Raw genomic sequence first — 26,583 nt, forward strand, 5'->3', positions numbered from 1 at the left:
TAGTGTATCCTTTTTACACCTCCTGATTTCCCATTAGGCCACAGATTCACATCCATAGCTTCCTCTGCAGTGCATTGCAAAAATAATTGACAGAAACTTTATCAATTCAGGACACATTTACATGGAAAGTAGAAATGTATGGAAAATAATATGAGTTAGTCACTGTTTATGACAACTTATTGAACCATTTTGCATTTTGATGTTGTGCTATCATTTAGTGCTATTACAGATTGTCACTTTAATATCGCAAAAAGCTTTATTTTACAAACATATAAGGAGAATAAAAAAATGTAATGAATAAATACATAAAATAAATGCAAAAATAGAAACTTGCCCTTATAGCAATTTTTTTTCTCTCTACAACTGCTCTGTTAAAATATTGCAATTGACCACTCAAATATTTGGCGCTGTTTCCCCAAGACAACAGTGGGAATTATTTTGTTGAAAAGAGACATTTGTTGCAAGATGTTCAGACACATTCAGCTGTGATTTAATCAGATTTTAGCTCTGCATATTTCAGCATAACAATAAAAGTCAGTTAAGAGTTATTAAATAGTTATTGAAATGACAATCATAATTTTCCTTGGTATCAGATTTCTGGCTCCCCATAATTTTTACACACAACTAAAAAACAAGCACAACATACAACAACATACATATTCATACCAAGCAGGCCACGTGCACGTGGGTTAATGTAACAAAGCACCTTCAAAATCATTGTTGCATTATATATGTATAATTCAGGATGATTTCTTAATTTCTTAACAGGCTAAAATAAATCATCGATCACATTTACTTATGAATAATTGTTCTGATTTAGGCCCATCAGTGCTGTGTTGTTATTATTAATAGTATTTATTAATACTAATACTACTTATTAATTAATACTATTTTTATATTCTTATTTTTTATATCATATATAGCAAAATAAATGTTTTATAATTTATAATTTATGCAACCAGGATAATCCGCATTATCTCTACCTTTCCCAAAGCTCCGTATCTACCCTATTACATACTTTACAAATTAGAGCATAACTAGAAATGTATAGGCCTACACAAAAACATTCCATTGTTTCATTATCTGATTGATTGTTTTACTTTCCACGACCTTTTCAGTTAAATTCCTGCTATTTCTAGGTTTCCCCTGACCGTGGGAATCCTGCTAATTCCAAGAGAATTCCCCTCCACGCAGAGAGCCACAGAAGAGGCGCATCTCTTGTAAACACAGCGGCTCTCGCGAGAGTTCCTCGCGCCGCGCAGCACACGCAGGAGCGAGCGTCTATGGAGCAGTGAAGCAGGCGGGAGACCGAGCAACCGACCCCGGCGCGGACTGGAGCAGGAGACGCGGGGTGAGAGAGGGTAACCTGCCTGTGACGTCGCTGCTGTGGTGTGTCTGAGCAGCGGCTTCCGTGGTAAGGAACTACCGCAGCCTTCCCATCATACAACCCCTCCTTTCGCGACAACACTCTAGTAGTGACCACTTGAGTCTGTGCTCTCTCTGTAGGCGTGCTTCTCCGATTATCCCGTCCATCCATGCTTCATTAGAGCCTGTAAGGAGGACGCGCACATACTCAGGGAGGCGAGGGAAGCCCATTGGTCTCCCAACCGACGCCAGCGCCAGGTAAAAAAACCGCTACATTACTGTTATAGCAATTGTCCCATTTGACGGAGCGCTTGGCTGGCTGTGACGCAGCTTCGGTTCATTTCAGCCTGCGATCATTCAGCGCATATAAACTGTTGATGCTGTGAAGCAGGGGAATGAGCTCTTCTTATGGCCTGGTCTGTTTTTTTTTTTTTTTTTTTTGCATAATTCCCACTTTTGGCTATCGAGACAGCTCCACCTAATATATGCAGATTAATTTTAGTCATGCAAAAGCTTCGAAAAAACAGAATCTCTGTTTAAATAACTGTAAGTCACGATTGGGGGCGGAAGACGTACTCTCATTCTCTTTAGACAGCTTGTTCATTGCATTTGAGGTAACAGATTCGCAGCTGACAGATCAAGACAGTTGGCCAGAAGGTCGCTGGTGTTACACGAACTTCCACGAAATGGAAATCCAATTTCCCGCATTGGCTTTTAATGCTGATGTTTGTAGGTGTCACGCCCTCTTGTTTACATTATATTGACACCTCCCTCAGACTCTTGCAAGTCTGTGAAGTACCATCTGCATCTGGGACTGTGAGGATGCTTAACATCAGAGTCAATGACAAGTAAGGATGTCTGGAATGTAGTAAGGAGAAAGGTCTTTGTAAGGAGAAAGGTCTTTGTAAAGTCGATTTAGAAATTTCCCCGTCTGTTTTATCAATGCACGTTATTGATCGTATTGAAAACAATTAATCCATCTATGTTCAGTGTTAAATTTTTCTCACAGTTTTTTTTTCTCTCTTTGTAATGATTAATCAGAATGTCTTAACTGGATTTTCCTTTGAAGCATCAGACTTTCTCTGGTGAGGTCTGCAGGAAATCTCCACACTTTTAGTTCAGTTAAACCTGGTAATGTTCATCTGTCTGTCTCCACTTTTGAGTCCACCACCCACATCTATAAATCCGGTAAACATCTAAAGGATAGAACCAAGATCTTTCCTTAAAGTACATATCTATCGCTACTTCTGTTTTATCATTACATTAAGAAAGCTTTTTAAAGAACAATTGGCCATTTTTTTGGAAATTTAAGCTTTTCATTCATGTTGATTACAATTTTTTTTTCAACAAACAGTTTGTTTTAATGATTAAAATTGCCAAGTGGTTTACTAATACTTTCATTGCGCCTTAAATAGACGTGAATGAGCATTCATTACTTTCTAACATATTTACAAGGTAAATAATATTTTTACTATAATCTACTACTTGTATCATACTTTTTGAGTTTGTAAATACCAATAATGTTGAGGATACTCAGTTTTGAACAAAACATGCCTTTTCATAAAAAGGTCAAAATATGTGACATTTGTTATAAGACCTTGACACACAGTGATGCCACAAGTTTGAATGTTTTATAATGTTTTTGCAAGTAAGTAAAAAAAATAAGTAATACATGATAAAACTAGAATTTTCAAGTTAAGTTTAAAAAATGTCAGACTTTTAATATTTTTTTTCTCCCAGATTCCCCAGTTACACAGCCTTGACCGGTTTAAACTTCATAGAGATATCAAAATACAGAAATTAAAATCCATCATAGAAGAGATGTTTTAAAAGCCATTTTCTGTAAGACAACCATTCTGCATGTAGTTTTAAATAGTTTAGTTCTGGATCATACACCGTAGTCTTATGTCTTTGACCCATGAACATAATGCTCTTTATGCGTGTATATATCAGTGCTCTATTTCAAAGCTGTTGTAAATTGCACTACAAACATACACCTTTGTTTACTTCTCTGTGTTGCTTGTCATCCGCTTTGTTTGAACCACAACTGTTTCTGAGGAACTACATGGTTTGGTAGAAGAACATGTTTTTATTCATATCATTACACTTTATTTACTTTGTTTTATTTTGTGAAACCTTCCTACGTATATGGAATAACTGATTTATAAAAGCAATAATCCCTGTTAAGCCATGGTTTACAGTGAATTTATAGCAGCTAAGGGGTGCTGTAAGGCATGATGCAAAGCTTATTATTGCTAAGCTTATTGCTTTATTTTGTGCCTAAACAGTCTGTTTCAGTTAAAGCTATGTGGTTACAGCTTTTTGCCACATCAATAGTGTCAGTTGGCCTTACTGATCTTATTATTTGGCTGTAAACTGATGCATCAGCTATAGATTTAAAACTTCAGCAGGAAATGGTGCAACAGATGAAATCTATTTAGGTGCACATTGAGAAAAAAATGACTGGTTACAAACAAAGCTTGGCAGCAGTGCTTCCGGATTCTTCAGACACCCTGAAAAGAGCTGTTTTAGATTAGCCCTTCACTCAAATTGAGTTAAATATAAAGAAATGTGCCGTTTTAACACTGGTGCATATCACACATCTGCCAGTTGTTATTTTTCACTTTATATGACACATTTCTCTTGATGTGGAAGTGTTGTGTTGTATACATTCTTGACAAATTCAAATGTTGAATAAAGTTAAAACTGATCTTGGCATTTTTTCACAAAGAAACAAATTCATATTTCATAATTATAACTATATAAGTCACTGTAGAATTTAATTCTGAACATATAATTTGGTCCAAAGTTTGCTTTGCATAAAAAACCCAAAAGTGTTTCTTGTTGTCACACAGCATCTTCATCTACTGTACAGTCCTGCTTGACTGAATATTTGGAACATCCCGCCAGTATTATTAATAGGAAGAATTATTTTTTAAGAAAGTCTTTAAGTAGACTATATAAAACAATGGCAAAAGACATTTTTTAATTGACCTCACATGAAGTGCTCTCCAGCTCTGTGGAGAGAAAGAGTAAGAGCACTCCTGAATAATGACTGCAGCAGATTAGCAAAGGGCCTCCGAGTCCTCAGACATCCACATCCGCCAGTATTCATTCACAAATTTCTCATTTCCTCTTCTTAGGTTTTAGATAGACCACAGCATCTTCTCAGTTTCTGTTACAGTGTTTGCGGCTGCCTGCAGAGAAATCTTTCATTATTCACGGCTCTTTCATATTACATACAAACAAATCCTCATGGAGATGCTGAAGCTCTGTTAAAGCAAATGTGTCTTGTCTGTTGAATCCTTGAATTGGGTGGAGGCATGCTCCATATCATTTAAAGTTATTAAATTCAAAAACATTTTTAGATTAGGATATTGATGTCTTGTTTTGAATATAACAGTGTAGTACACTGCTTTACATGTGAGCATGTGCTTAATTATTCTTGTGGTGCATTACAGTCTTTGCATGCTAAAGTGCTGACAGGGCAAACCAGAGCCACATTAAGAATTTGCTCTTTGCTGCCAAAAGAAGATTCATGAAAAACAATACTGGAAGGGCTTTGTAAACAGCTTATTCTGAATGAGTCTTGTTGTAGGGGACTTGTGATGGGAGCTCATGGATTTCCTGTGCTTCAGGGTAACATTAGCAGCGATTAGAGAAATGGAAAGTGTTGCTGGGAAAGGGCTGGTTTTCACCTTCAGCGATTCTTCTCTGATTACTTGAAGAGAAAAAATCCATCAGTTGAAAACTCTTTCAGGGGACGTAAGAAACTTTTGATGGTGTCAGTTTGTATTCGCAGTAGATATCTGTCTTATCACAGGAATAATTTAAAGATGCAGTGCCTGGAGTTCTTGTGACTTTTCATGAGTTGCAGTTTGAGGTTTATAAGAGATTTTTCTTATGCTGCCCAAGGCTGCATTTCTTTGATTAAAAAATACAGTAAAAACAGTATTGTGAAATATTATTATTTTAACTAACACTTTTTATTTAAGTATATTTAAAAATCGGATGCCAAAGCTGAATTTTCAGCATTATTACTTTTTCTGTGTCACAATTTCCTTCAGAAATCATTGTTATGCTAAATTTGGTGCTCAAGAAACATTTCCTATTATTATCAATAATTTTTTTAATTCTTTGATCAATAGAAAGTTAAAAGTTAAGAGCTGCATTTATATAAAATAGAACTATTTTGTAAAATTATAAATGCATTTGTTGTCACTAATAGTCAATTTAATGCATCCTTGGTGAATAAAAAAATAAATCAATAAAAATTCATGCTGACACCATTTTTAAATGGGGTGCTGTGATTTTCATCTCTATTACCATACGCAGAATGATACTACCATGAAAATGTGGGCTTGTTTGCATCACCCAGTTTTTGTTCATTAAGCTAATCAAAACATTTGAGAATAGTTCAATGTAAATATTATATGTACATTCTGCATTGAAGGCTTGTGGGGGATGTTTAGACGTTGCTCTGTGGCACGCTGAGAATGATTGATGCTGCGTGTCTGTGTTTGTCTGGGCTCACCAGGAGAGCCCCTCCTTCCCAGGCCAGCTCAGGAATTAAATGATTATCTCAAGGGTGCTCCCCTCATTTGTATGGAAAAATTGTATTTGGTGTGGCAGCTTCAGGACATCCCCAGATAGTGCTGCAGCGATAGGCTTACAGATGCTTGACTGCGACAGTGACGCAGTGGAATTGTGTCTCCTGTCACTCAAAGGGAGCGAGAGGAACAGAGAGCCTGTACTGCTGCCAGAATATAGATGATGTTGGGGCTTGGTTGGTATAGTAGAATAGCTTAATAACCTTATTGATAAAAACCATTTAATGGGGCTGAAACACAATGTTCCTCTTCTTCAGTGTCTTGTGTCTTTTGATTTATCGAAACTTCTGAGGCAGCTTGGTCCAACTCAGACTTGTGGGTTCTCGGTTCCTATACATACATATATACATACATAGTTTTTTTTTTAAGATTTCTCAGTTTTTCATTGTGGAATTTCAGGTTAATGTGCATCTTTCTTTAAATACTATATATCAGACTTTAGCTTTATATTTGATATGTTTGCATGAAATATTTATCACCCCCATAGAGGCCAAACAATATACATTTCCTTTGGCCCAATCAATCAGAGACTTTCTATTCTTTACCAAAAATACTTTTAATTTCTTTAAGTTAAAAAAGACTCTGGGAACCATAATAAATCCAATAGAGAGCAACAATTTTTTCAGCAGCCTTGGTCTGTCTTGAAGTATTTTTCCTCTTCATTTTTGAATCAGAACCAAAATTTTACATTGAGGCGATTTTTGTTTTATGATTCAATGATCTCATCTAACTAGGCATTATATTATGTTGCATGCAATATTACACACACACACACATATATATATATGTATAATATTATTCTAAACATGCAGATTACACGTAGTTTGTAAATAGAGATTTGGGCAGCTGGCTGTACTTTAGCAGTCAGCATGTCAAAAACCTGTCTGAGAGATGTAGTCTTTTAATTCACTTTATTTACAGCTTCAAAACAGTGCTTGTGTACAAATATTTACAAATAGATTTATTGGTAAGGTTTTAAAGTGAGGTTAAAGCACAGTGTTATCTGAAGTCTGTTGTTGATCAGACAGATGACTGCTTCAAGGAATTGTAGAAAAAGATCCCAAATGCTGGATTCAGTGAGCTAAGTGTTTTTATTAAACACAGTGACTTATGGTCATTACGTAACCTCCTCAGAATTTAAGGTAGGTCTGTCTTGAAAGGTTTATTCATTAACGTTAAAAATCGATTTCTCTATGGATAAAATGAAGGGGATTCTTTCTTGCTTTAGTGACAAGCAGGGTCTTCCAAGGTTGTGAGTCATGTTCAGGGCTTCATGCTTGCGTTAAATGATTAAGGGCTTTACTGATATCTCTTTGGACCTTGAATCACACATGTACTTTCCTTACCATGAAAACAGCAGATTAAGGTTGCAGCTAAATGCACACAACCAGAAATGATCAGTTTCTACTGTGTATTCTCTGGCCTCAAGAGGCCCTTCATTTGCCGTTACAGAATGACTGAAGGATGCTAAATATTCCTTGTCTGACACACAAGTGATTTGCTGTAAAAAAAAAAAAGAAAAGAAAAAATGTCATTTTCTTTACTATGATATTGAGGGAGCTGCATTGGTTTTTGTATCTGTACGAGCTGCAGTCTACTCAGTAGCTGTCATGTTTTCTGTCACAATCTCCAAAAGTCTGCAACAAACATCATTTGTTAATTATCTCGGAAGGGAAAAAAGGAGCCTTTCAGTCATTTGTCTTTCTGTTATAGAGGACGCAACACTGCATCGCCATTGTGCATTCAAATTTCTGTTTATCATGATTCATTCTTCACTGGTAACAAATATATTTTGTGATTTCTTAATTTATGGTTGAGCATGGTTGTTGAGTTCAGGTAAATACTCATGGTTTCACTCTTTCATTCCGTTTAGCAGGATTTATTTACCCTGTTTGTGATCGTAACATGCTGACTTCCCTTTTCTCTGCTCACACACATTTGAATGCTTGGATTTGACACGACTGCTTCTGCAAAAACAAAACATTCTGATTAACATCCTTTCAAATGTCCTTTAGCATTTTAAAGGTTAAGAAATGCAGGCAAATATCTCCTCAAACATCTCACATTTCTGACAGTATATTTATTTTATTGCTTGACTTCTCTGTCAGAGGGATATATTTTGCTTTGTGTTATAATGCTTCAGATTTATGTACATGCTGTGCTATCTGCCATTTTTGAGACTGCTTTAAGACTTTTTAGGACTCATTAGTAGTATTCACATGATAGTTATCTTAGTCTTACTCTTGGATGATAATAAGTGTTGGCATTCTGCCACATTTATGAGTAAGTCCTTTTCCTCATTCTAAAAATCATTCAGCTTTCACAGTTTTTTTCAGTCTGATATCTTATTACTCATTAACAACTTCTTAAAATTATAGTCCACTCAAGAATGAAAGATTTGCCATCATACCATGTTGTTCTAACCTTGTATTGATTTTAAAAAGAATTGTATGAAAGGTGATTTAGCTCTAAAAAGCACAATATTACGTCATCCTAAGTCAAAAAAGTTTTGTGTGAGGAACCTAATTTGTAATTGTGAACACCAGAATTTCAGCCATTATTTACTGATAGTATTGCCCTTCACCTCAAATCTCATTTGTTCAATTGCATAAGTCTTATTTTACTCATGCAATTCCATATGTAAAGTTATTTTGTAAGTTATGTTAGCATTACATATGTGTTAGCATGCGATATGCTTATCTATATTTCTTTATCCGAGTACAGACACAATATATTTTGTTGAGATTTTTTATTTAATCAATGAATGAAATGCTCTACTTCAGACACCATTGCATTAACCATGAGACTACACATTTGCTTACTTATTGTCACAGTCGTCCTCATCAGACTTTGTTGCAAGTGTCTGTGTTGCTGGTAAGTGTTAAACAGTTGTGCATGTTGAGAGTGAGAATGAGAGAAAAACAGACAGATAGGGAAATCAGAGAGGCGACGGGGCTTGTACGTCTGCTTTTACAATGGCTGTCTGTCAGATCGTGTAAGAAGAAGGGGGAGTAAAGAAGAAGAGAAGAGTGAAAAATCCACACACTCCTTTTTTATGTTTCTTTCAGGCTGAGTCACTGTCGAGGAGTGGGAAGATCTAAAGAGAGAGGGAGACAACATCACGGAGAAAGCGCGCGAGAGAAAAGCAGCGGAAGGAGGGGAAAACTGCTACACAACGCCTTTGAGAGCGAAGCAAGAGAGAGAGAGAGGCAGCCAGCGAGAACTACAGAAAGAGAGAGACGGAGCGCAGCAGTGAGGGAGGGAGAGAGACGCTGAGGCTGGGAGAGCTGACCCCCTCCCCTCTCCTCTCCCCCCCCCCCACTCACTCCTTCAGGAGCTGGTGTGTAGGAGCGGCGAGTGCAGTGTGACTGAGGCAACATGAGCGATGTCACCATCGTTAAGGAAGGCTGGGTCCAGAAGAGAGGTGAGTAGCTTGTATCTGCCTGCGTGTGGGTCAGCTCGGCGGGTCGTGTGTCTCTAGAGACAGCTTTCTCCGTCATGGGCGGGCCATGGCGTGGCTTCGGTCTGTGTCTGTGGATGCCGGCATGTGGGTGTGCCTCTTAACACGCGTGTTCATGAGCCGTGTTGGATGCTGCACGTTGATTTCACAGAACGTGCGTCTGCTGGAGAAGCAGCTGCATTCAGAGTGGTATCTCACTGCACTGCTGTGACGTGCCGGACTGCTACGTTTGATGGGGTTTTCTGCACATGCTTGCACCCATCCTGATGCGTAATGCTCTGTTTGAGTAGATTATGGGGATGTTTTTATTTATTCGATCAGTACATTTGAAAAGCATGTTGTTTTTTCGCTTTTTTGTGGACTGCAAGTGCTTCTGTGTACAAATAAACACTCACTCAACTCAAGTTAAAGTTAATGTGACATCCATGTGAGAAGCTGCTCTAGGTGTTCTTTATAGGATCTGGGGTACTTCAATCAGGTTGTCCTGCTTTCTTTCAGTTTCGCTTTTACTTTCAGTCTTGTTGTTGTTTGCTAAGGCATACGAGTGAGTGCCTTTATGGTTTCCCAATATATGTATCCATAAGTATCCATGCTGACAGAGACGTGAAGCAGCCAAAAGTCACTCGTTTGTAATGAAAGTTGGTGATTTGGTGGTTCAAGCAACAGTGGCTGTTGGTGATACGATTGTTTAGTAAAGTTTGACTTTATTCAAAATGAGCAGCACTATTTTGGTGACTAGCAACGCAAGGGCAGACATGATAATTTATAATATGTATTTTAAAAGTTTTATTTCAATCAGACTAAAGCAATAATTTGTCACCTTACAATGCCATTTAAATGTTTTTTTTAGTCTAATGGAGCTTGGATGCGTTCATCATGGATATGCTTTAATTGAACTACAATTGGCCTGGGAGATGTACTTAGACTGAAATAAAGATGAGACGTCCAACGTGTCTAAGCCTTCAAATATTTAATTTATTTATTCGTTATGCCATGCATAAACTTAGACAAACTGGTGAGTTCTGTGGCAAAATCCCACTCAAACATAACTGCGCAAGTAAATGTGAAGTTCATGGGGTCTGACATCTGGTACAGCAGTCACGCAGATCTAGTACAAGGACTAGTTCAGTTTGCATGGCCTTAACTCTGAATGTTTATGCTACATTGGGCTTCGATTGGATGAGCAGCCGTTGGTCTTACTTGCTTGAGCTTACAGTATTTAGATGTGTCCAACAGATGTTTATAAAAAAAAAATAGCATTCACCAGTTCATTTCAGGACTCACATAGTCATAAAAACCTTAGAAAGAAAAGTCAGATCTTTGAAAGTCATGGAAAAGCATCTGTAAGAAAGTTTTTTTTTTGCTCTGAAATACTGCATTGGTTGGATATAGTGTAATACTTGCCCCCAAACCATTGTCATATAACATGGATCTGTTTGTCGGGGGTCTTGTTTCTGACATTTGTAAGCTAACAAATGTAATTGTTTGAAGCGCACTTAATACTCTTGTATTTATGTTGTTCTGGTTAATATGAATGAACATGGTGTGTATAGAAATAACCTGTTTACATTTATTTTTATGCCTTTGTCATTTTCATTTAGTTTATATTTTTTTGAATGTTTCTGTTTAGCTTTAATTGATTCATTTCAGCTTTAGTAATTTTAGCATTTCAACTTCTGGTTGTGGAAAATAAATGAACAATTAACGGAAATTATTTTTAATAGTTAACAATAATAACACTGTGTAATACAAAAGTTTTTTTGTCTTGCATACAATTGTAGAGCAGCTTCTTTTTTCCTCCTATATATATCAGCAAACATAAACAACTTCAAAGGTCATTGGTCAAAGGTAAATCGGTCAAAAACTTCTGGAACTCTTTTAACTGATGGTGAGTGTTGTGCTTGTGAGCTCGTGTGTGCAGCATCCATGTTGAGTCAGATTTGAAATTCCCTCCAGTGTGTGCAGTCTGGGCTGGGCTTGAGGATGGAGAGGTTAGTGTTTGGGATTGTGTGTGTGTGTGTGTGTAGTGGGAGAGTTTGGTGTAGCCCTGGGCTGGGAAACTGGCTTCATTCTGTTTGCTTTGGCTGCCGACCAGGACGACCCCAATCACCCTCTTCTTTTTCCACTTTGTCTCCGCCACTTTCTGTTTCCATGATAGCTTTTACTGTCTCTCTGTCTCTGTCTGTGTCCTGTTGTACTTTTACTTTTCCATTTTGCTGCTGTCTTTAATTTGATGCCTTTTTGTTTTCCAGATCGCTGGTCCGTGGTAAATTAGCACTGATTGCAAGCAGACCTGTGATGAAAATGCTTTTGATGTCTGCGCTGTGTGTGTGTGTGTGTGTGTGTGGAGGTTAGCTGTCAGGCTCCATAGCCGAAGAGCAGCGCAGAGCAGTCACATGGTACGCTGCTCTCTCCCGCAGGACCACTGGAACACTCTGTTCTGAGGAAAGGATACAGGCACATGAATGAAGCTAGCTCGCTCGCTCTCACCCGCACGATCACATGACCAGCGATGCGCTCATTCATTCATTGCTCGTACAGTACTAGCATATGGATTACATAGACACACACACACCGAACTCTGACCTTGATGACTGTCATATCCTTCACTTCCTGTTCCTTTTCTCATACCCAGCCATCTCTTGTCTCAGATGACCACTGCGGCCATCTCCTCATTATCTCCATCCTGCCCCCCCCCCCCCCCACCACCCCTCTCTCCCCAGTATGTAAAGCTCGGACTGCAGTGGAAGTACAGATACAGGAGCATCCTCACGCAGGTCAACACAAACAAACAGAGACTCTTTCTTGTGGGATGTATCTGCTGTTGGTTAATCTAGATATATCTCAGTCCAGTCAAGCTGTGTCCTGACAACCATGACCCAAACAAGTGTCAGGACATTTTGATGGTCGTTTGTTTTGTTTTGCAACATTACTCTGATATACCTGCCCACAATGATTTTTGAATAGAATATCCCTCTCCTTAAAAACCCTATGTTAAACATTAGATATATTCTGCTTGTAATTTTGTTTCATTACACAGCATTTTGGATTGGACATGATGAGGCCACAACTATGAGTAAATTAACATGATTAATTATTATGTTTATTATTATGATTATTATTATAATTATTATGTAATTATTAATTAATATGATCATGCAGATATGCATGATATGCATGATAACCCTGAATCAACAAACAGAACTAACAAATATTGCTGCAAGTGTGACTGCATCATATAATAATTATTCATTATTAATAATATTAATAATGTTCATCGTCTGGGTGACTACGTCTTGTATTAAGTTTTCTACAAATCCTGTCATATGCGCACAAACTGACAGTCACCACTTATAAGCTATTACTAAATATTGTAGAATCATAATTTTCTGTAAAGTTGCTTTGTAACTATTTGTATTGTAAAAAGCGCTATACAAATAAACTTGAATTGAATTGAATTAATAATAAACAAATATAAGGAGACGTGTCAAGCTGTATACGCTTACATTTTGTATCGTATAGGAGTTTCGTCCACATGGATCTGGCATTTTGGGAGAGTGAAACCGGTACACAGAGTGGATAAATCTGAAAACGCCGCCATTGCATTTTCGTTTAGACAGCGATTCCATATATTTTCTCATTTTATCATCCCTCGTTTCGCCGCTAGTCAGACACCGCTGCGTCACGTAACGGCAACTAAAACAAAAACAAACACTGAATGATTGTGTTTTTATTAACTAACATTAACACCGATTAATAAATGTATTGTTTCACTATTTGTATACCGCACGCAAGGTTTATACGCATAGTCCAAGTCTTCTTCTCCATTATTAGTGTATCTCTGTGGCAGAATTACAGCGCCACATACTGGTCTGGCATGCATACTACATAGTTTTGTGTCAGATATTTCTTGAGACAAGGTAAAAAAAAAAGATTGGATAGGGAAAGCTCTGGCTTCGTGTGGACGTAGCCTAAGATTCAACCAAGAGAATGTGTCATTCATCAATTAGGATCCAACCAATTATGAAGCACAACAGGGAACAGGTCAATCAGTGTTGCACCCATTAAAAAGTCGTGATGGATCCAAAAAGACAACAGAAAAAATCATTCAATTACAATTTTGTAATAATAAAAAAAAAAAAAACTCATGCAAAAATAAAAATGTAGTAGAATAACAAAGAAACTATTTCATGAAGGATATTTTGACTTTACAAGAAAACGTTGGATGTTATTTACTCTGTAAATAATTCAGCTTTAAAATGGCTATTTACTTGTGTATACAGTCTAGTAGCAGAGTTGAGGGTAATTTTTATGAAATGTGCCTCGCTTCAAGCTTTGTATTCAAACGAGAGCCAAATAGAGAATGAGAGCTGTGGAGGCTCACGAGCCGCTCCTGTATCATCCCGATGCTTTTAATTTCACATCAGCTTTTCACAGTCATCCGTCTTAAGTCCTCCCACTTCCCTCTCAGTAGTGAGGGGAAAAGCCTCCACAGATCTGCTGTCTCCTTTAAAGGAGGCGCACCTGCACAGTCTCTAACACACGCTCTCCTGCCAGTGTGCCTTTCAGATTAGCGTCAGCACGTATGAAGAAAATACTGCGGCCCCCTTAGTCACGACTCAGTGGCTTTTGTGTGTGCTTGTTTTTCTGGTTATTGTACAAATGTGTGTGTGTGTGTTTGAGAACAAGGGCAAGATGACGTGCTCAGATAGGGGATGATGGCTCTGGGGGTCAGGCAGTGTTGTAGCAGCAGGTTCACTGCGTGCCTCCAACTGACTGACTGACTGCAGAGTTAGTCATCTCTCTGAATCGTGCAGAGACCCAGCCCAGAGAGAAAGAACGAGACCTTGAGGAAAGGAAAGGCAGATAGAGAACAAAAACAGAGAAAATGATAAAGTACTTAAAGTTAGACACAGTTTTAAAGAGATGGTTGGTTTACCCAAAATAAAAATTAAATACTTTTTGCATTTACTCACCTTGATTTCGTTTTTTTTTTTTTTTTTTTTGAAGCAGCTCCTTTCTGTACAGTGAAAATAAATCTATTCAAAAATTAATGTTTAAATATTAATTATTTTTTCAAAAAAAGAAAAAAAAAATATTTAAATTTGTATATAAATTATATACATGCAAATATTATACACTACCTTTAAAGGTTTGGGGTCAGTAAATTCTAATATTTTTCCTAAATAAGTCTCTTAGTCTTTGTTGATAAAAAAAATTAAATAAAAATACAGTACAGTGAAATATATTTATGATTTAACTGAGCATTTAGCTTCAGAATAACTGTTTTCTATTTTTAAAATTTCTAAATATGTGATGGCAAAGTAGAATTTTAAGTGACACATGATAGCAGTGTACTGTAATATTCTGATTTGGTGCTCAATATTTCTTGTTAATATCAATGTTGTAAACTAAATATTTTTGTGGATATATTTTCATGATTCTTAGATGAATAAATAGCTTAAAATAATGGCATTTATTTAAAATAATAATCTTGTAACGATGTAAATGTCTTTGCTGTCCCTTTTTTCAATCATCAGTTTTACTGCATTCTTGCTGAATAATACAAAAAAAAAAAATATATATATATATATATATATATATTTTTATATATATAGAACATATTGACTCCAAACTTTTAATGGTAGTGAGATTTAGTCACTGAAAATATTCATTTTTGCTGAAGAACTTAAATCTTGTACACTTTCATATAAAATACTATGGCATGTAAAGATGTGTTACATTAGTATATATTATGTTTGTTTATTATATATATTAGGTTTGACATCTCATAACAAAATGTGATTGTCCCAATTGAATACGTTTTACAGTTTCAGCAGAGGGCAAGATTTTCAGTGAATAATGACCGATTCTTTCTCTCATATTGTCTGACTTTAGGAGATATGGAGTTGATCACAAACTGTATGGAAACTTTGATTGTGCTTTTGTAATTTTTGGAGTCTCACACCCTCTGATTCATTCAATTACAATCAATGGAAAAGAGCAGCACAGACATCCTGCTTTCAGTTGGTCACTTCTCCCTTTGTGCTCCACTGAAGAATGCAAGTCATTCAGGTTTCTGTCATTCTGGAACGACACGATGACAGATTTGTCTTTTTTAGGTAAAGTCTTTCTTTAGCGCATAACTAAGGATACTAGAGGACTATATTTGTAGTCCTGATAGGGTTCCTCTAAAGCAGAGATAAAATTGCGAACTGTGTTTGTTAACGTTTTCCAAGCCCTGCGGTGATCTATCTGACTGTCTTACATCTCGCATGTTTTAGTGATGAGGCAGCGATACGCGGGGCGTGTGAATGTGTGCTTGCCTCTGAGAATTTAAGAGTGCCTGCGGAATATGTGTATGTTTAGGCAGGAGCTATCTGGACCAACCACTGATCAGAATTCCAGCAGAACATCTGCATTCCAAGAATGTATGATGGATGGAGATGAAGCTCATTACCAGGCTGTGTCTCCAACAAACCTTGGATCCAAGCATTGTTGTGTCATAATGGAGATCAGCTGGATTGAGATTTAGACATGGTCTATCTCCATTATGTGCCAAATATGGGAGTGATCCTCCATCTCCTCCTTTTTTGTTCAAAAGGACAATGAACAAATTGTGTTCCTATTGCAGTGTACAGTGAATGTGCTGTGTTCAGTTGGATAACTGCACATTTAGTTATTTATTGCAAGTTTATGTCAAAATCAAGGCCCAGAAAGGTAGTAAAGACATCATTATAATAGTCCATTTTCATGAGAGTACATTAAATTAGATGTATCTTTAAAACTGATTTACATCAGATGCACAACTGCTAAAAATATTAAGTAAGACTTTAATATATTTATCTTGAATTAAGTTTATTACCCTTTTAAACATTTGCAAATTGTTGTTTTTCTTTTTTTATGCATAAATGTTAAAGAATTGTGAGATGATGCATAAAATAAGTAAAAAAAAGTTTTAAGAGTGTTTAGGTTTTTCTTTTATTGGAAAACAAGACGAAAACACAGATTAAGAAAATGAAATTTTGTATAGCATAATGTCCTGTCATCTCTGTACTCTCCTCTCAAGAAAAATGTCAGAAGAAGGAAGACAAGCAGATGCAAGACTATAGGCATCACATATACATTGAATGTTGGGTGCTTTGGCATCTGTCTGAAGACTGATGCAACAAATATTTGTAAAGGCATCAGTAAATATGTGTTTGTGTGCTGTGCTCACATAAGTGGGTGTTTGTCTTAAATTTCTTCTGTCCACTTGTATGGGGCTTTCTCCTTTGCTGTTAATCGGAGGGTAGTGTTTCTCATAACTCTGTAATGAGCCCAAGCCCATTAGGAAAATTGGGAAAGCATGACAGAGCTGCTCATTGGTGATGCCAGTCGCATACTCTCACACACATGCCCTTTGGCTGCAAGCGATCATCTTACCCCCTGCAACGGATCCCTAGCCAGTCGACCAGTCACCCCAGTGTTGACAAGTGGCTGTACTGAACTCTGGAGCATCTTCCTGGCTTCCCTTCTCTGTATTTAGGGTTTGATCAATATTTTATGTGAAATTGTACACAGACTCAGGATGCATGTGGAGGGTTGTCCAGATCATATTTGGAATTTACTTGACTTTCATGTGGCAGGTTTCAGCATGGATCAGCATGAATTGTGAATTTAACCACTAGAAAGCACACAGTCTAGGGTGGTTAAACTTGGGTAATGTCATGTTGCAGGCAATACTTCTGACTTTGCTCTTTAAAAAATTAAAAAAAAAAAAAATGCATTTCCCATGGATGTCGCCTTGTCCCATAGGCTTACTGTAAATGCAATTTTTGAATTGAAAATTTCTGGGCTAATTAGCAACATGCAGATGTCTAGTTTAGAACACAGAATATTTTTTAAAACCTTTTAGACTCTGTGTTGGCGTATATGTGTATGGACATTATGTTGTTGTCTGGTGCTGATACATTAGATGGCCATTTCGGATGGATGACGTAGGGCGTATGCGTAGCTCATGTGACGGAGGTTAGTAACAAACACAGAAGCACAGAGGAGAGACAGCAAAACAAAATGCCGGTCACAAATTAGTAGCACAAAATGACGATTTGAAAAGAAAATTGTCAGAGAAGGTAGATATAAGCCAAAAGGAGAATTTTTTAGATCCGACATCATCTGCCAGTACGGTTTCCACGTGAGACAGTTAGCGGAAGTGAGAGAAAAGTGTTTATAATGTTTTAAATATGTAGATTTTTCTTACATAAACGCATGAATTCACTACAGGCCTTTATTCATCCCCCGGAGCCATGAGAGTCATGTTTTATTATGGATAGATATGCTTCATTTTCGGGCTGTTGAAAAAAAATAAACACCCACCAAGTGCCATTATAAAGTTTGGAAGAGCAAGGACAATTTTTAATATAACGCCGATTGTATTCGTCTGAAAGAGGAAAGTCATATACACCTATGATGCCTTGAGGGTGAGTAAAACATGGTCTAATTTTCATGTTTGGGTGAACTAACTCTTAATCAGAGACTTCAGAAGAAATACAATCGCTAAATAGATTTCATGATCAATGCTCATACATAGAGCTCACCAAATATGGTGCATTGGAGCCCAAGTGTTCTTGTTTGATAAGAACCAGTGAGGTTCTCCCCAATCAAGAAGGTACTTTTGAGATTCTGTACAAACCAGTGAGGATGGATTGTTCTCATGCATTAAGCAAGTACAGTTAAGCTTTTGTGTTTACTATATTTGATGAGCGTTATCTATGTGTGTTGATTAATGTTTATGAGATTGTAATCAAAGAAAAAGTGTATACCTAATGCTTTTAAGTAAATGCATAGGTCATATAAAAAAATAAAATAAAATAAAAAATTACATTCAAAATTGACATTTTCTGTTTTGAGGACCATTTAGAGTTTTTCTGTTGTGGCAATATTTTCATGTCCATCAAGCACTTTTTCTCCCAAAATTTTGCATTGTAAACAAAGCACTGCCTGTAATTCATGCTCATTAAAATGGATGAAATTGTTGCATATTTTAAAACCAGTACATTTGGCAATTTGTTTTTGCTTCTGGACATATTATATCATCATGATTTCATATTTTGGGGTAAAAAATAAATAAAAAAAAAGACAGGTTCTTGACAGGTATTGTGACATTAAGCCTTTTCATGAGATCTACAGTAGCTGTCTCATAAGAGTACTTGACATCAGTCATCCATCGTATTTTCACAGAATTCATAAAAACATGAAACGTTTTTTTTTGGCGAGCATTTCTAAGATTGCCTCAGTATAAACAAACAAAACCCCGAAAGCTGGAGGATGGGACTTTATTGCGCATAATTACACGTATCAGTGGTTGCTTGTGAATGCTGCTGTGTGTGTGAGTGCAGGCATCCATTGACTCCGGTCTGGGCCGCAGAGAGTTCAGTGGGTTTAGTTGTGCTGCTGTCGGAGTCAGCGCCGGCGCCGATCAGGTGTCCGTGCTAGAGCACTGCGATATCAATCACCCCTCCACTGTTTCTCTGTCACCCTCTCCTCTCTTCTCAGCAGCATCACCTGTCAAAACACCTCTCCTTTCTTCTGTTCTCTTTGCACTTATTCTTTTATGCATTCTCATTTCTGCTCTTCTTCATCTATGTCTGGTAGCTTGCAATCACACAGAAACATGAAGTGCAGCTTGTACATAGGCTGAGACATGTGAGCCCACCGCACACACACAGCCTGTGCCAAGGCTGCAGACACTGGGGGTTTTGTAGTCAACAGCACACACACATAGCATCGCTATACACACTCACATCCGGAGGAAAGGATTCAGTGCAGTGTTTTACTAACTACAGCCATTGTTGAAAGGGTGACTCATTTTCAACTGTGGAGACAGTCACCACTTGTTCAGTACTTTTCTATTCTTTCTTTAGTGAATGATCAGAGGCCGTTCAGTCAAAAGCATGGCATAAAGATTACAGCTGGTCACCTTTACATTTAAAAGAACTTGATTTAACTGTTTGGATGCTGATCTGTGCTCAGTCATATAGGTTATCAGGTAGAGACATTTAGTTGGGTCTGCTTGGCGGATCGGATCCAGTGTGTTGTGAAATAAATGCCTTTAAAAATGTCTTTAAACAGAGATAAAACTGTTCTGAGCAGCTACGCTCTCAAATTCTGATTTAATATGCAAAGCAAATGATATGAAGCATCAGTACAGCCTTTAAAGGGGGGGTGAAATGGTCGTTTTCACTCAATATCCTGTTAATCTTGAGTACCTATAGAGTAGTACTGCATCCTTCATAACTCCAAAAAGTCTTTAGTTTTATTATATTCATAAGAGAAAGATAGTCTGTACCGATTTTTCCCGGAAAAACATGACCGGCTGGAGGCGTGACGTGTGGGCGGAGCTAAAGAATCACGAGCGCGAATAGGCTTTTGCGTTGAGAGCATGTGGAAGCTGTGACATTACCGTGAGGGAAAAACCATCATCCAAAACAAACCATGGCTAACAGTCAGATTCAGCCGTTTATTTATGATCCAGAATCAGATCCAGAGGCTGAAACTGAACGAGAGCAGCAGCAGCAACGACTCGCTCCGAGCGGGGCTCGAACCCGGGTCTCTGGCATGGGAGGGGACGCACTAACAAGGAGGCAGAGATATTTGAAGCAGTTTTACTCACCGCCTGCGTTTCCAACACACGATCGTGACCCTTTTTTCTTGGGATTGCATCATCCTTAAGAAATAAACGATACGCAAATCCGTCGTCAAACTGTATGGAAGCATATGGGTAGCATTATTCAATTTGGGATGTAATATGCAAAATGACAATGCAATATGTAAAATGGCAATGCATTTCTGTATTTACATTTACATTTTCCAATACATTTGTGCAACGTTTGGTGCAAAATGAAAATGAAAATTAAATTACATAATTTTCATTTGCCCTTTACTACACCAGTTTTAAAATGTAAAATGAATATTAATTTTAAAGCTTTATAAGTTGCAAAATTAAAATGAAAATGTATTACAGAAATGATTAGATATGTCTAACATGTTAAAGCAAAAACTGTGGCAAAATGATCATTTAAATGCTATTTTTCTTAATTGCATTAACACTCACAGTCAAGACACTTACGATTGCATTTTCATTCGGTGTCCCGCAATGAATGTAGCAAAATTCAATGTGCACATTGAAAATGCATTCCGAGCCGATCACGTGTCCCCGCCCTCGCGCCACGTCAATCATTGTGTGAACAAGGCGGGGCTTACAGAAGGTCAGAGACTCAAGTCTCAAGAAGAGGATTCAATCAAGTGAGACAACATGGACAAGACAGTTGGTCCGTGTATGTTTTGATCATTTCGGTTTATGGCTTCAATATTTCATTCGGATTTGTGGGCGGAGCGGAAACGCTGCTTTCATCTGATTGGTCGAATCGGATCGGTTTTCATCTGACAGCCTTCAGCTGAAATGTCTGAAACTACGCTCACTGTTAATTAGCATAATATTTGAATCAGATGTATCTGGGCACATAATTCGTGCTGCTGAGACCTGCAAATTATTTCTAGGTTGTAGTATTGTATGAATATTGTCCCACTGATAAAAACAGTGCAAATAGTTCTGTCCCTTTGGATAACAGTAAAGTGGAAATAAATATAGTTAAATTTATGAAATAAAATTAAATAGGATTTTTTGGGAAGGTAAGTCTGGCCAGTTATACAAGCAACACTAGTCAGACGAGTCTGAAGATCTGAGCTGAATTGGGTGAAACATTAAAGTTCTAGTCTGTGTCAATTACTCTCATAATAAATAATAATAATAATGTTAACTGTATTTTTCGGTATAAGTTGTATCAGTCCAAAAATACGTCATGACGAGGAAAAAAACATATATAAGTCGCACTGGACTATATGTCACATTTATTCAAGACCAAGAGAAAACATTACCGTCTACAGCCGCGAGAGGGCGCTCTGGGGTAGGCTACAGGAGCACTGAGCAGCATAGAGCTAATTTTACTATTTTTATTTAGAAATGTAACTATATTCATTTTTACAATTATTTATTAATGTCACACACACACATACCTAGTGCATTATGACATAAAAGATGAGAGTGGTAAATGTTACAGACATGGAACTGTTCAGTCTATTATTGATTTTAATTTCCACTTCACTGTTATCCAAAGGGACAGAACTATTTGCACTGTTTTTATCAGTGGGACAATATTCATATAATACTACAACCTAGAAATAATTTGCAGGTCTCAGCAGCACGAATTATGTTCCCAGCTACATCTGATTCAAATATTATGCTAATTAACAGTGAGCGTAGTTTCAGACATTTCAGTGCTTCACTCGCACTGACTCTTATTTTGCCTGAAAGAATGACAAGACCGAGCTGAAGGCTGTCAAATGAAAACCGATCCGATTCGACCAATCAGATGAAAGCAGCGTTTCCGCTCCGCCCACAAATCCGAATGAAATATTGAAGCCATAAACCGAAATGATCAAAACATACACGGACCAACTGTCTTGTCCATGTTGTCTCACTTGATTGAATCCTCTTCTTGAGACTTGAGTCTCTGACCTTCTGTAAGCCCCGCCTTGTTCACACAATGATTGACGTGGCGCGAGGGCGGGGACACGTGATCGGCTCGGAATGCATTTTCAATGTGCACATTGAATTTTGCTACATTCATTGCGGGACACCGAATGAAAATGCAATCGTAAGTGTCTTGACTGTGAGTGTTAATGCAATTAAGAAAAATAGCATTTAAATGATCATTTTGCCACAGTTTTTGCTTTAACATGTTAAACATATCTAATCATTTCTGTAATACATTTTCATTTTAATTTTGCAACTTATAAAGCTTTAAAATTAATATTCATTTTACATTTTAAAACTGGTGTAGTAAATGGCAAATGAAAATTATGTAATTTAATTTTCATTTTCATTTTGCACCAAACGTTGCACAAATGGTATTGGAAAATGTAAATGTAAATACAGAAATGCATTGCCATTTTACATATTGCATTGTCATTTTGCATATTACATCCCAAATTGAATAATGCTACCCATATGCTTCCATAAAACTGGGCCTTGTGAACAAGCATCTTCGAAATGCAGGGAACAAACAAAAACACTTGCACAACTCCGTTAATGCTCTGTAAAAATAAACTCCGTCCACTGGTCCCTTAATGCTGTTTTTTTTTTGGTAATCTGTGCAGGGTTGTCTTGCCCTGGCAACCAAAAACACACTTCTTTTGTGACTTTTCGCAACGCTCTCGCTCTGATCAGTGAAATGTCTGTGCTCTCAGTGCTCTGCTATACTGGAGCGCGTGCTCTTCCGGCAGAAGTGCCCTTAGGACCCATATAAGGAAATTCCGCTCCATCTAACGTCGCACAGAGCCATACTCGAAAAAAACTTTCCGAAACTTGTGACAAACCGGAAGGAGTATTTTGGGACCAAAAATACTCCTTCAACCGTACAACTTAATTTTTGAAACTTTGTCCATGTTTAGCATGGGAACCCAACTCTTTAACATTGTAAAAAACTCAGTATGCATAAAATAGCATTTCACCCCCCCTTTAACTTTATAATAGTCATGAGAAAGTGTATAATTTTTTTTAAAATTTAAATTTCATTTAAAAAAAATGTATTAATTAAAAACATATAATAAAATCAATTTTAATTGCATATAATATGATCATAATATATAATAGAATAATTCCTGCATAGATTTTTGTGGGATATACACATTCAAAATTTTGGGATTGGTAATATTTTATAATATTTTACAATATAATGCTTTTTGCATTGTGGTCATGCTATTAAAATGGCAAGTGTTGTAGATATATGTATTGACCACACAGTCTGAATAGATCTGATTTCTTGCACAATGACAGGGTGGACTGTCAGTCCTAAAGGTCAGATTAAAAAAAGTGAATTGCAGTTAGATGTAGTGTAAACACCGCTCAGCCTTCTCAGCATGTGCTTTCCATCTTGAAGCATTCACTGCCAGCACTGGCTCTTCAGCAGCAGCATGCAAGCTTCTTAGTCTGATCTCTTTGTTTTTTACACACCTCTCTGGGTCAGCCCTCTGTCAAGGGTTTGTGCTTCGTTTGAAGTATATCTGTGTCCTGCAAGGGAAGGAATCCCTCATTACCATTAAAGACTGCAGAGGTCTCAGAGAGCAAAAGGCTAATAGTGTTAGGAGCTCACAACTAGTAAGCAGATGACAGATTCCCAGAATTCTTGACCACTGTTTGTCCTGCTGAATACTTTAGTCTTCATAGGCTCATGACGGTTCATGTGCGTGGAGATGAATGCTGTCTCTCCTTGTTTTGGGCTACCATTGCTCACAATTTATGACATTTATGATTGAGTTTGAATATATGACTGTGCTCTTCAGATAGATGAATGAGAGTACCTGTCACATGTAAAGACTAGATGCAGAGGGGTTATCTGGCCTCTAAATAGGAAACTCTGACTGTAATCAAGCAGTTTTGTTTTGCATTGACTTCTATTGTATGGGTAATAAAAAAAGATAAATTTCTCAAAATATTTTTACAATAATAACATTTTTTATGTTCTACAGGATAAGACTGACAGGTTTGGAACAACACGAGGGGAAGAAATGATGACGGAATTTTAATTTTGTAATTTTTGTGTGACTGTCAATTTAATCATTGGCAAAGGGGAAATTTATTCATCAAAGGTTTTGTAAGTTAATCATGTTTAGCTGAACTCTCCTTAAATTTTGTGACAAAGACATCACTTACTTATTATTATTATTTAGTGCTGGGCAACGACACATTTTTTAAAATCGTGATTAAAAACATTGTTACGCACAAAACTGATAATGAAAAAAAAAAAGTGTAGCCTGAATGCACTTTAAGTCACTTTGGATAGAAGCATCTGCTAAATGTAAATGAAGTGTATTGTGCCCTTTTATAAAATGTAAAATAGGCCTACTGCTATATGAACAAAAGTGTAATAACATTTGGTTTACAAACACTTTAAACAAATAAGGTGCTTTTTACAGCAGTGTTCATTTTACATAGTAGCAGTTCAAATATTTATTGTAGCCTAAATCTCAACTTATATCAATAATGTAATTAAATGAAATATAAAACAAGCTACGTGTCACTACCAGGACGTTAACGTTTTTACAGAAAATATTTTATAGTTTGTTGTAGAAAAACAGTAATGCTCAGGATTCCAGAGCCTCGATCATAACATTATAACAGGCACCTTCCTATTAGAGACCTGCACGATCACGGGATCACGGGACCCATCGCAGCAGAGAGGCAACACTTAATGTGTGGGTAGAGACTCGTGTGTGCGCGATGCGAGAGAATAATTAGGGTGTGCTCACACTAGGCAATCCTTGCCGGAGCGCGTTTGACCCCCAAAGCCTGTTCCTTTGACTCGTGTGATCGTTCTGTTTAGCAGTCCCTGGCTCATTTGGAAGAAGTGGAAGAGCCCGGATTCAGTTATAGATCAGTGAGTGTGAGCGCTTACCACACTGGGTATTCAGAGCCAGGGAGCAGCGGACTTTCATAATAATAAAAAAACTGTGTTAACGTGCAATAAAATAATTGTTGCCTTTAATTAATTAATGCGTTTACGTGATAACGTGTTAACTTGCCCATACCTGTTGTTGTTATTATTTTTTGTTACAAACAATAATCACAATATTTCCTAAAAATAAAGCACAATGATTTTTCAACCAGATGTTACAGACCTAGTGTGTGTTTGTCTTTTCAGCTTGTCCTTTGTCTGACATCTTGTGCTCACACACACTCACACAAATAAATAAACATCATCTCAGCCACAGCCTTCAGTCGCCTGGGTGGCTGCTGTGACCATCACCATTAACCTCACATTAAATCACCTTCATCTCTTCTCACCCACAGTGCAATTTCTATTCCAGTCCTGGCCAGCAAACAGAATTTAGATAGCACAAGAAGAGCTGAAAGCATCTGGTATAAAATATGTTGGATCTGATCACCATCACTCCTCACTTCTCCGGATCTCACTTTAAATTGCAATCGCCAGAGCACTAAAAGTTTACTAGCCTAGTACTGTGGTGGGCATGCGGGGACTGTCCGGACCTCATATCAGCATGCAGACGGCAAGGGCCTCATCGATCGATAGGGTTGCTGCTGCTATCCGGAAGGACGGAATCAGCTGCCGGTGTTGCTGTTGGTGTGTGTGTGTGTTTCAGCAGGGCATGGGTGTCCAGCATGGCCCACTGGCCATGCCTGTCAGCTTGTTTACGCACCAGCTGAAGTGATGACTAGAGGTACAAGGACAGGCCCTGCTAGCAGGCTTTAGCCACTGCAGGCAGCCCGACTCAAAACAAGAGCTCAGGCCGCACACACATCCATCACGACGCTGGCCTGGTGGCTGCTGTTTGGGAGCACTCATACAGGGTCATTAGAGATTGAGGGACCTGTCAAATTTATGACCCTTGCTGTTCTGCAGATTCATGTTACAAGTTGATAACCTTAGCACCAATCTAGAGGGACGTGTTTGGACAGGTGGCCAGGTTTCTCTCTGTCTCTGGTAGGTTGGTGCGCTTTACAACTGGTTTGATTGGTCTTTGTAAGATGATGCAGTTTGAGGAAAAAATTTTGTAATTTTTTTATTTTATTTCTGTCCTTTTTGCATTTTAAGGATGGAAGTGGAGTAAGATGATAGGGGAACGAGGAGGAAGTGGGATCATGAAATTTATGTGAAATGTCACAGCACACACATTACCCATCGGACCAAGTCTCTGCTAACATTATTATTTTCTTTTTTTTATTAATAGTGACCAATTACTTTTACTGCAACTTGAACTTCAGGTCAGTTGTTTTGGCCTGAGTTTAAACATGAACATTTGAACACAGTTTCACATTTTCAGTCATTTGCTTAATTTGAGTGAATTTTCGGAACTTGCTTTTCGCAGCTTTAGAAACATTTCCACAGTGAAAGATGGATTGTACGTAAAGAATATAGTGGAGAATATAAAGATTTATAGTGGCCATGTGAAAATCCTCGGATTAAAATGGAAGAAGTTCAAGTCATAGATATGTACAGTCAGATGGCACGTTTAACAGTGCCAGACATGCCAACGGATCCGCCATCTTGGAAAAGTCAACATTCCGGCATTCACAGGAAAAATTAT

At 37.6% G+C, this 26,583-nt stretch overlaps 1 protein-coding gene across 1 annotated transcript in view; it reads left to right on the forward strand.

Moving 5' to 3' along the window:
• The first annotated feature begins 1,208 nt into the window (after window positions 1-1,208).
• The window catches only part of LOC127969870 (RAC-gamma serine/threonine-protein kinase), a 93,263-nt gene continuing 67,888 nt past the window's right edge, over window positions 1,209-26,583 (forward strand). The window contains exons 1-3 of the mRNA XM_052571998.1: window positions 1,209-1,414; window positions 1,507-1,623; window positions 9,044-9,399. Coding sequence (XP_052427958.1) covers window positions 9,354-9,399 — 46 coding nt within the window. The 5' untranslated portion in view covers window positions 1,209-1,414; window positions 1,507-1,623; window positions 9,044-9,353. The remainder of the gene's footprint in view (window positions 1,415-1,506; window positions 1,624-9,043; window positions 9,400-26,583) is intronic.

Source organism: Carassius gibelio, chromosome B13 (genome assembly GCF_023724105.1).
Source record: "Carassius gibelio isolate Cgi1373 ecotype wild population from Czech Republic chromosome B13, carGib1.2-hapl.c, whole genome shotgun sequence".
Taxonomy (NCBI): domain Eukaryota; kingdom Metazoa; phylum Chordata; class Actinopteri; order Cypriniformes; family Cyprinidae; genus Carassius; species Carassius gibelio.